The 12065-nt window shown below is 36.9% G+C and overlaps 1 protein-coding gene across 3 annotated transcripts in view; it reads right to left on the bottom strand.

The window, feature by feature from the left end:
• The window catches only part of LOC119830774 (transducin beta-like protein 2), a 115397-nt gene that overhangs the window by 72771 nt on the left and 30561 nt on the right, over positions 1 to 12065 (bottom strand). For 2 of the 3 annotated variants that reach the window (XM_038353909.1, XM_038353910.1), the window contains exon 3: positions 5555 to 6892. The exons of the other annotated variant lie outside the window; for it this stretch is intronic. In XM_038353909.1, the coding sequence (XP_038209837.1) occupies positions 5730 to 6892 (1163 nt within the window). In that variant the 3' untranslated portion in view covers positions 5555 to 5729. Of the gene's footprint in view, positions 1 to 5554; positions 6893 to 12065 lie in introns of those variants that run through there. 3 annotated transcript variants of the gene reach the window in all.

Genomic DNA, 12065 nt, shown 5'->3' with positions numbered 1-12065 from the left:
ACAAAGATTATTCTTAACTTTTCGGTCAACCCTAGGACAGTTAAACATCACAATCGATTTCAGCCTTTGCAGGCTATCTTGGAGAGCTCTAAGATGATATTTCGATATCTAAGTCATAACACTTTCCGTGGTTAACATAAACATTACAATTTAGCAAACTGGGTAAGCGTGCAACAATGCGGGAACCGGTAAAAGGTCACCAGAGCAGATATCGAAACTGAGTCACTGTACCAAGGCCTTGGATTTCAGCGGCTGTGAGCGCAAGAGCGCTGAATAAGTGACGGTAACTGACCGTTCAACCGCGCATTACTTTGAAATCGCTACTATTGCAGTGCCGTGCGTTCACTTGGCAAATCTGCTCTCATTGTATAAACAGCAAGCCGACCACGCTGTGCCATGAATGAGCTGCATTGTTGTTCCTATTCGGTTCGTGGTAAAAAACTATGTTAAATTCCCCACAGTCTTTGCAAAACTTCGACACATAGTATGAAGCAAGGGATAGCCTGTCACATATATAATAACTCATAGTTAGAGTTAATTGCATGAATTGAATCAATATCTATATATAAGACTGGTTTACTAGTATTCACTTTTAATGAAATAATAGTGTGAAGTTATTGATAAGGTAAAAACAAAAAGACAAATATTCCAACATTAATCAATAATACATCATTAATAGCGGCTCATTGATGTGATTTCAACATTTTTGATGAACTTGCGTAGATAGCGTGAAAACAAAGCGTAAACAAACATTTCCAATAAAACGAGAACGGTTTGAGGTAAATATTTTTCCTCTAGACATTAACATTAATAAGAGGTTGGACATGTTGTAATAAACAGCGATCGAGATGACTTGTAATTCTTCATTTACCTCGAACGCGGCCGTGTGACGTCAGTGATCGCCGCTGGATCCCTGATGACGCAATGTCCGGGGAACTTCGCCTACGCGATACATGCAGGAAACTTGAGGAAATAGGTTGTTTGCTTTATATCTCTGTACAAGTTTTACCCATATATTCTATCGAGACTTTGATATCAATGTTCGTCGCAATTATTGGTAATGGCATATCTACACTCTAAGATAATGATTTCTTGATAAAATATTCATATTCTTATGCAATTTTTTCACGCATTTCACGTATGGAACAATTTGTTATGCCGTATTTCTGACCTACGATAATTCAGTTTCACTTGGTTTTAATTCGTTGTGTAGAGTTCTAACGTACACTTATGTATGGTGGTATGAATTATTTCAAAATATTGCCTTTATTTTCGCCATTAATAAAGATTGGCATAATTATATTTCACTCATATTTTCATTTGCATACATCAACTGATCCTTATAAATTAAACAGTGGAAAAATTATACCTGAATAAATATATATCATTGCCAAAATAATGATATCAATATGCGTACTAAATACGTTCAGAATTCGTTCACCTGCAATATACCACCTACAAGGCTCATGGCACATCTTTTTGTTTCCCTTGGAATGTTTTTGTAATACTGAACCTGTTTGCCTTCGTTGCCCACATGCTTATAAAAACGTATGATTCATTTCGTTGGACTTTTTAGTGACCCATCAAAGGCTTTGTTAGTTTTGTCCTTATTTCCTCTATCCTAAATGGGAGGTCGTTTTTAATAATGAGATTTGTTTACGCGTATGTAGAAAACCACATAAAACACTTAAAACTAAGTGACTGATAATATGAGGGGATTTTGTGGAATAAATACAACAAGCATCACCATTTAAGCTCGATAACGTAATATTGTATAGTATTAAAAACTAAAAATAAACTCCGGTACGTAGAGATGCATAAATAGTTATTTCCGTATAGCTGCGCCAAGGTTTATCATTTCAAAGTATTAAATATTTTATTCGTAAATCAGCGAAATCCCCAGAATAACGTACATAATACAATTTTATGTTAATCACAAGTCGTCAAACATGTACGTACAATGTATAAACTAAACAGGTTTTTGGGTCAATAAAGATCTAATAAAAATCACACATATAAATCGATATTCCATAAAAGGTGACAGTTTGACCTAATTTTGATAAACGCTGCATCTTTAACCTCAAAGTGGCGATAAGTATTTAATATTTAATAATTAACGACACTTCCCTTTACACCTCGGATATGTAATATGCAATTACAACTCATGGCCTCATGGTTCAATGTACTCTCAAGGGAACAAGGAAGTCGCGGCAACAAAAACTCAAACCTCCAAGTCATCTGCGTATTATACATGCCCATAACTCGTCTATGTTTATTCGTATAGTCGCTAACGTTGAATCACATAATAACAAGCTTGTTCATTTTGCTAGTGGAGTAAAACAAAAACTAGTCTGTGTCAGTGTAAGCTCAAGGTCCGAGGCTCTTGTCAGTTCTTAGCCATCTTCCTTCAGAGGATTTATGTAAATTGGTAGTGTTTTTAATTAACTAAAATGTGACCACATTTAGCGTGTCGTTTTCTCAAATACTTGTAATTTCCAAGTACATATGGCTGTTAGCACGGCATTCAACGATAATGTAAGCGTAATATGTATTCACTATTCATATTTATTTGGATCTTTGGCACGCTCGCATACATTTTCAAGTGTTTCAATGAAACATAACAAACGTTAAAATATGAAACATACAGAGGTTACGTTGTAAAAGGGGAAGGGGGGGTGGGGTTAACGTTGTCGACATAGGTGGCTAGTATGGTGTCACGGCGCCTCGGTGGGGGATTATCGTAGGCGTGTCGAGGAGCGATGACGAAACGGCCCCACACTTTGTGCAACTTATTGCGAAACAATAACGAAGCGGAGGCGAACTCTGGAAGGCCCATGGCCAAACAAACCAATATTGTCTTGCATTGTACAACGAGGCGCTTAAATTAAACAGACAACTTTAAACTATATCAGCTTCCGTTAGATGCTAAATTCGTATTTAACATCGATTTTCACATCAATCCCTACAAACGCGCAAATTCATTGATTTAATATACATGTTTAAAGTTATTAATAATCATATTCATACCGAAATGCTTTGTAGATTTTGTTTATATTGCAACGTTCGTATGACTAGGAACACAAAACCCTTTCATATACCTGCCACTCGCCTTTGTACGTCACATAATGACCCAGTCTATAGGTTGTGCCGATTATACAATGAAATAGTCAATAAAAATGACGCTATTGACATATTTTCCAATAGTCTTGACAGTTTTCGTCGCTTAGTCCTTGCTGCTCTGCGTAGCACCTAAGCCGCACTTTTCTCTAATAATTTAGTTTCTGTATGTTTTTGTTGTAATCTTTTTTTTTTTTTCTGTTTAGATAAAATTTTTTCGTTAAGTTAATCTTGCGCACTAGATAGTAATTTGTGTATCCATAGAATAGATTTATACACAGAACAATATTTGATGTACATTATTACTGCTGCTCTTGTATTAGTGTATAAGTTGTTTGGAAACCAATAAAATAAAAATAAAAATAAAAATAAAAAAACTTACCAACACACCTGATTTACGAGATGTTGCCTACGCATTGGAGCTAAGTACAAATGTTGTTGTTTCAAAAGTAGGTTACTTGTGTTTCAATTTACGAATACAATCGATAATCGTGTGATATTCAAGATAGCGTTATTGAAGATAAAAATGCGTGAAATGTAAAATCAAAACATGCCTAAAACATAAATAAGAATAAAGATCAGTAGTACTATTTAAAATTAACATGTCTTTTTAAAACTATAGCTCTAAGAGCGAGAGTTACATGACTTAATTAAAGTGATACCAGCGATAAACTAGGTCAGTGTTGAATATATTATATAAGGAAATCGTTAAATATCTACATAACATACTTCTACCATATATAATGTACACTTTGAACTCGATCGGCAGGATGACGTGGCCGCTGTGCTGTAGTCTCCAACTAATTCTTGGAAGCAATGACTAATGATTTATTGGAAGTAAACGTAAGAATACCGTTTCATTTTGCTCAAAATATTTGGCGTATGGACCAAGCGCGATAACATGATAAACGTTGGCAGGCAAATGCATGAACTATTTATACACCGTTATCGCATTAAATGTAAAGCAAATTCAATAAAATACTATGTCGTAAGAGATTAGATAAGTGTGGAGACAAATCAACGGCCCATTTGCCGTTGCTAATGTTATCAGTCATATCGTATGAGGAAATGTATAATTACCATGTGCTAAATGATTATGGCCTTTGTCCTTATTCAATATCAGTTCCACATCACAATATCAATGTAAACATTTACTTAGACAGAAATCCTCTAGATAATATTTCGGCGAAGCGATGACAGAATGTTTAAAATCGCCCGGTCGTAGGGGCGTTACTCCTCCCTGGCCAATGCACCCAATCTTACGAAAAACAAGGCGAAATTGCGTCTTGGGTCTAATTCGTGTCTCTGGCCTTGTTAGCACCATCAAGATCACCTTCTCTATAAAAACTAACATTGGATTTTGAAAACAAAGTGAACAATTATGTTTACGTCGAAATTTTGTTATACCTACTGTCAGATCCTAATCAAAATTAAAGTGTAATATTTTTCGTGCTGGAATAAGATCATATGATATTTAAATATAAATTCATTACAAAAGATACATACTAAGATCGAGTAGGATAGATTAATCGTTCAGCTACATTCATATCTTACAAGTTAGAAATCATTAAGTTTTCTCATCAGCTCCGGATTTCGTCATTAGTTTACGTAAGCTGCTTACATAACCCGACACCGAGTGCACGGTCGTCAGCTCAGTGTCCATAATGAATATAGTTTAAACTAACCTTTATTTTGCTTAAGTGTAATTGAAGCGTGTGACGAACGCCTTGAAACGTAATATGAAGATGAACCAATACGCTATTCAGAAGCTGAGGCATTTTAGCTGACTCAGCTGAGAAAAATATATTCTGCTTGAAAAATAACATCCGCTAAGCTTAGTCACAATTGCAGGTAAACATTGAATGTCGTAGTTTCCTTGAGATTATCGAGATGTCGTTATCTATGCTCGCATGAATTTGATCTGATTTCATCCATCATTTTCCTTTACTTTTCTGAGAAATTTAAAAGCACCTATGACTAATTATACAATACTTTTTAGCCCGAAGAAACTATGAGTAAGTGAGGCCGTAAATAGCAGTATTTATGTTTTAATTTCTTTTATGTATTATAGAGTGGCAATTACTCTTAAAAACCTCAAAGTAAATTAATGAATATACTTGCAATTTAATATTTAAAATTATTAACTTGTATGAAACATAAAAAAATTGTGAATATTTGCAATAATATAAGCCTTGCAAGAGCCCCACTTACCCTGAACACGCCACTATACTAACGACCGCCCGTTATGTAGTAGAAATCCAACTCAGTGAAAGTAACTATCATATGATCGCAACAAACAGCTGTTTGAGTGGTGAATATATCATAACAAAGTTGACGCGTTCACTATTCATGATATGTTTATGTTTACCAAGATATCTTATTTCAAATTATCAATATGTTCATTACATAACGTGTTGGGTAAAAGAAAACAACATAATTAAAAAAAAATATTACGTTTATTGCGACAGGGCAATTCGAAGGCACATACCGCGTGATACGCGCGCTCCGTCAACGTAATATATGTCTATATTCATTTGAGAATCATCCATAAAACTTTTCAACAATAATTTGTTTACAAACAAATTCATCTGTCATTATTTATCACTTAAGAGTTAGGCGGCACTAATTAAAGGATCGTACGGTTGCAGAATGGAAAGCTGATTCGTGACACGGTTCCGTTGTGCGCGTTCTTCGTGTACTTTCAGGAGCACTAGGTCCATGGCAGCGCGAGCGTCTTCGAGGGGGGAGTGGCCGGAACTACTTCGCTGCACACTACGTCCGAGCAACTCTTGGGAAAGAGCCCGTAGCGAGCGTCGTAAGGGAAAGCCTCGTGAATGGGGATACAATGCGCACGTGTCCACGACGGCGCTGTGCAACAACTTCAGAGCTCTTAAATCATTCTCCAACGCATGCCCGATCAAAATCGTATCATTTCCAACAAATCCAAGTATATCATTTTGCACATCTCGCAGCGTCTTAGTCGCGCGCGCCAAGTCGCGCGGCCTGATGCCTGAGAACCTCGTGTTATGGTCGACTACGGGAGAGCTAGGTTTCACTAACGATCTATACACTAGCCGACCGTCCGCTGCTATAACAGCTATACTGGCCAACTCTAGACCAGCCGTTGTATAGCACATCTCAGTGTCTATTGCGTAAATACCTCCTCGAGGGGATCGGGCACGCACGTATCCTTCCAAAGGCCCATTCATGCCGGGCCGTGTGCCGCTCCACACGTGAAAGCGCGCCGAGCTGCATCCTTTCGAGCCGAACGGCGCGTCACAGCATGTGTACCGAGAGTCACTGCTAATACGTCCCCAATGATATACACAACTTTCTTCAACAACATACTCGCCTTCGCGAGTCATTCTAAACATTTTATCACATCGCACACACAAATGTTCCACTGCATCCGCTTCTTCGTCACTATCAGAGCGAGGGGTCGATCCCCATGAACCCCTGCCACTGTCACTTTGAGAACCGCCGGGGACGAACTCCGGCGCGTTCACGTCGAAAGATGTAAATTGGGGAGGTCGAGGCCGAGGCGGTGGGTTGATGTACACCACGGCCTTACAAGAGTTGGGCTCGATCTCCAATGGGTAGCCCAAGGCCCACATCCGCTTCGGGGAGAGCAGATGCGGGCGCAGGGCCTCGGCTAGTTCCTCGGTGGAAATCCTCTGCGGCGTCGACGTCGGCGACGAGGACGGGGGGCGGCGTCGATCGCGGGGCTTGCGCCGGCGTGCTGCAGCGCTGGCAGGGTCCACCGCCGAGTTGGGCTCTTGATAAAACCAATCGTGCCAATGAGTACAGAAATGCATGTTTCTTGGTGGGCTTGTATACACATAGAGTCGAGAGAGCGAGCGCGGAGCTGGAATCGGTAAATACGTGCAATCGCGCGCGCGGGCGCTATACTAATGGCGCGGTGGCGGGGCAACCCACGCTTTATACGTCACGTAGGTAGCGCGTTCGTTAACGGGACATGCCGATCGACCGGCCTATTCTCATTTTTCTAAACAATAATAAAACTACTTTCTGTGGAAATACAAGTTGGAGCAATTAACCCTATTGTGACTACGTTAAAGCCTGAAGACATTTTTTATATTACATGCTATGCAATGAATTTATTACATTTTTCTGCGGAAAAACCGTGTACATGCTAATTTTTTATTTCGAACTAGAGCATTCAATATGAGTTCAAATACTAAAATTCACAAAGATTTGACAAAAAAAAATTTCAAATACGTTGTATTTGCCTTGGCCTAGGACCTTGAAAAATAATAATATTAAAGTTTATTTAAACTGCAAATATTCAATTTTTGACTTATCTGAAGTTTAAAATATTAAATAAACATCATCATAATTTAACGAGCCTTAAAGATCGATTCTCCATAACCATTAATATAATTTGAGTGATAAATAAAGTAGTTAAGGAAATGACGTTTACGTGATAACCTCATTAGTTAATAACTAATTAGACATACAACACCTAAATGCAGATACAAAAATATACCGGAATTAACGCTTTGTATCTGATGAATAAATAACCGCATGCTATTTTTATGTAGACAGATGTTTTTGTTTACACGTAGGGTTCGTACGATGGTTGGGAAAGGACGGCCAATGCCCTGCCCGATACACATACATCACGTCACATCACAATAGCTTTCACTACTCCTGAAATTATTTAACGATAGAAAGTTATTTGCTATATATAATAATGTAACTGCGCGAAATGTTGCATCAACAAAGGATTTTATTGAATCTTAAAACGAGGTCCGGGACACGTTCGCAGATGCGAACACGTCTCATGTATCGCTGACGTCACAGTTCGCGTGCTCATTGTATGAAAATTAATACTTTCGTTTAACAAAACGCATGAAGGAGTATACTGTTTATAGAGATCTCTGTACGCTTTCGACCTATTTTAGCACATTGTATAACGTGTCCTACTTACGCCATAATTAGCCACTACTCATCTTGGTTAGCCTCATGTCAGCAGTTTCAATGGAGTTCGGGCTACTTTTTTAAGTGTATTATTTATAGTTAATAGAAAACATGTTTTAAACACACATGTGTTTATTGTATAAACAAAAATATACACGTATATTTAAAGATCATAATTCTCATTGCAAGTGAATATTATTGACATTTGCACAATATCACTTCCATGTTGCATTAATAAAATCACAAAGGAATTTTTATTTCATCAAGATAGTCTGAAGTCAAAGTCCTAGGCATAATATTAATTTATAAGATTTATTGATTATATCCACAAACAACTAAAAAGTGCAAACTCGTTTAAAAGGAACGAAGGCTAGCGAACTTACGTGAACCCGTTTCATAAAGTTCATCGAACGCCTGCCAAGGTTTTCGGTACATTAATCTAAAGCATTTATAGGCCCCACAACGTCGTCTACTTTTAATAAATTCATCACAGAATTTCAGATTATGTTACGTTTAAAAGAGATCTATAAAAACCTCTGTAACATCTTCACGCATGACGCGGCACTTTTTGTTCGAAATACAAAAACAGTGAGAAAAATGTTCCGTGTTGTATAAAGCGTAGCGTCTTCAAATTTCAAAATGAGACTTCACACACGCACACGCGAGTCGCGTTGAAGACGTTGCATGTGTGTAACATTGTTTGTATACACGCGTGTGGGCGCGCCTGGTCGGTGACACCGGCGATAACCTTCGCAACGATGTCAGAGCAACGCGCAACGGTACCTTGCGTCTTCTACCATTTCTCTAAGCGACACACATCTCGTGTCTCGGATATGTTATGTCCACACTACACTCTTTTGTAATGAATAGGTACTAAGTGTAAACACCGTTGATGCAAGTTGTTAAGGAATAAAATTTGTTAATTGATGAAACAAAATCTTTCAGTTTTGTTATAATAATTACAATGTTATGTAATGGAAAGCTAGCCAAAAAAAATCAGAGAATTGTATTCTGAACGTTGATTTGTAATTGAATATTGCAAGAAAGGGACAAATACCATATCCATTTAACATCTAAATGTAAATTGTACACCGGCATAATTCCTACCATAACGTGTGAGCCATTATTAGTTATTCAACAAAATTCATATTTTTTCTTCATTTTATATGAATATCTCTAACGATCTGAGATTTATGACAATCAACAAATATCACTTGTAATTTTCCTACATTACTGAACATTAACAATATTTTCAAACATTTGTTAACTGCGTAAAATAAAATTACTACGAGTATACTATTATGACGTGTTCCTTTGTTCGCATTACTACCTACTCACTTTTGTAAACATGATATTTTTTCTTTAAGTTACCTTTAATATTAACAATCGCGGTCACTAGGCCACGGCTAATGCTCATCGAATACCGGAACTTATAAATAATCCACTGTGTCTAGGTGTGTGGAGTGTGGACTTGCGAACCAGATATTCGGCCGACATTTAAATAAAGTCTTTATCATTTCATTGTTATTGATACGCGCGATCGTTGACATGTTCCTTACACTAAATAATCCGTTTTGTAATTAATAACCGCAAGTTTTTATTATTATCTATGCTCCCTGCAATTCCATGTTCTCGAATAATTTTATACGAAATTTAAAGCATCCCAAATATGCAACGCATATGTATCCATATGTAGCGTATTCAAAATAATGTATTAGATTACACGAAGGAATTAACTGTGAAATTATAACGCGCGGAAACAAATTTCAACGATAACGTATCGTTACTGTGTTTACAAACACGTTAGTTTTTCGAGTCCATTTAATTAGCAATATTTACATTGAAAAAAACTAACACGCGCACACATTAAAGATTAAGTATGGAAAGCGGACAATAGGTTATTGGGTATTATAATGAGATGACGTCGCTTTTGGTGAAAGTCGCGGTGTCGGATCGGCCATCGCGATTTTCGACCTCAAGTGGGTCAAGGAATACTCGTTGCTACGGCAAATAAGCCCACTCTTTTGACGGTTAACCACAGGCGAGCCGTTTAATCACGTAATCCGTTTTCTATGAAATATTCGCTCATTCCGTTGAAATAACTCAGGTTTCGTAATGCAACCTAAATATTGAATACCGACTAATTGCGATCTTTGAATTCTAAGCGCTATTATATTAAACGTCAACAAGCGAAATGAACTTGGACTCGATGGCGTATAATAAATAACTGATAATACAAAACTTTCAAAATATTTACATGTTTTAGAGCGTGCGTAACCAATATCGTCATATTACGCTCAATAAAATTTCATTGCATTGTTTACGCTCCATTCATTAGTTGTAATTTGTCTAAACTTCTAGCTAGTTAAATGTAGAACAAACGGCCAATAGACACGTATAAAAAAGCAGATTTAATGAGCAGAATGTGTAATCTTCATGGAAATATATTTCCTATTTTGAGTAACATATATTTTTCACACAGGTATCAAATATTGGTACGTAGTATTTGATATTAAAATAATAAATGATTCATATAGAACTACTCAACACTAAGTCAACATTTTTTAATCGGCTTGGATTACTGTTTCTATGCAAATTAAGTGCAATACAAAACTTACTGACTTTATAACAATGGGTTAGCGGTTACTCAAAAACTGCTCCAATAAGTAACGAAAAAGCGTGGTTCAATGTTGCGACTCTACAATGTCATAGAGCAAGGTCTACTAAATATGGAAGCGATACTTAAAATCTTACCAGTTTTTCATTATCTTTTAAAACAGATATATAGACTCAGTCAAGATAACATAGACTGGGACGTTAAAAAAATGAATAATACATTTGAAAATCGAATATAGAGTCTGAACGAAACTATGTTGTATTCAACGGCAACATGACCATAGGTTTAATGGGTTGGACAAATATTTAAGGTGTTAACGGTAGCGACACAGTCCGAACAGGTTCCGAACAACCGGAATAAATGTTTTCGGCCCATGCGTCGCTCCTCGCGCATGCGTGCATGACACGAGACACGATTACATATTATATGCATGAATTGAATGCATTATGCCGCCGAGTTTAATTGCTGAATCGTATATACTTATTGTAATGACATGTCAACATCTTTCTTGGAATATTTTGCTGTTTATTAATCTTTAGGCTGATATAATTTAAAAGTGAGAAATCTATGACTACACATATCGCAGAATTAAACTTTTGGGAATATATTATGATAATACATTTTAAGCATTTATTGCACATTCCATTGTTTCTATCCTGTAAATTAAACGTTATGCTTTATCCCCGGAATGTTGAGACTACATACATCGATTCTTCAGGCAAAATATAAAGACGTATATGTCTTTGTAGCATTGCTTGATTACTACAAATACTATAATTTTCGCATCAACTATGACCAGTTTTAATAAAGCCACTGAATGACTAACTCGCTCAAATTACAACCATACAATGCATTTACACGTAACCACTATAATCGGAATTCGCAATGTTGTAAACAAATAACGTGATTCATTGACATTTTATATGCACGAGTAATTAATTTAAACCATCGCACTGTATCACCCTTATCAGGGACGGCTGGTAGACGACCAGTCTATTTCCAACGACCGATGGTCCCATATTGGCCGCTTATCTAAAGCTACTACGCAGTAATATTGTAATACTTTCATATCTACTCGAACACTTTGACACAATTAATACACGTGACGCTAACGTTATTCAAACGAGGTGCAGATAATGTATCAGCGCGATTCTTGCACGGGTTTCCTATGAGAACTATTGTTATTTAGATTACCTTTAAAAGGGATTTTTCGTGTATTGACTTAGATGCACACATATATATATATCAAATGTTTTTATTCGAGGTAAATCTTTGTAGTTTATTAGTTATTTTTGAAGGCCACTTAGATTAAAGTAGCCTTCATGGATCAAGCAATATTTGTTTATTTATATTTGGATATATTTTTCCGCGAGTTGCTAATTGCTTTGCG

The sequence above is a fragment of the Zerene cesonia genome, chromosome 12 (genome assembly GCF_012273895.1).
Source record: "Zerene cesonia ecotype Mississippi chromosome 12, Zerene_cesonia_1.1, whole genome shotgun sequence".
In the NCBI taxonomy this organism is placed as follows: domain Eukaryota; kingdom Metazoa; phylum Arthropoda; class Insecta; order Lepidoptera; family Pieridae; genus Zerene; species Zerene cesonia.
Note: the sequence above shows the minus strand (reverse complement) of the source record. Positions and strands in the feature narration are given on the sequence as shown.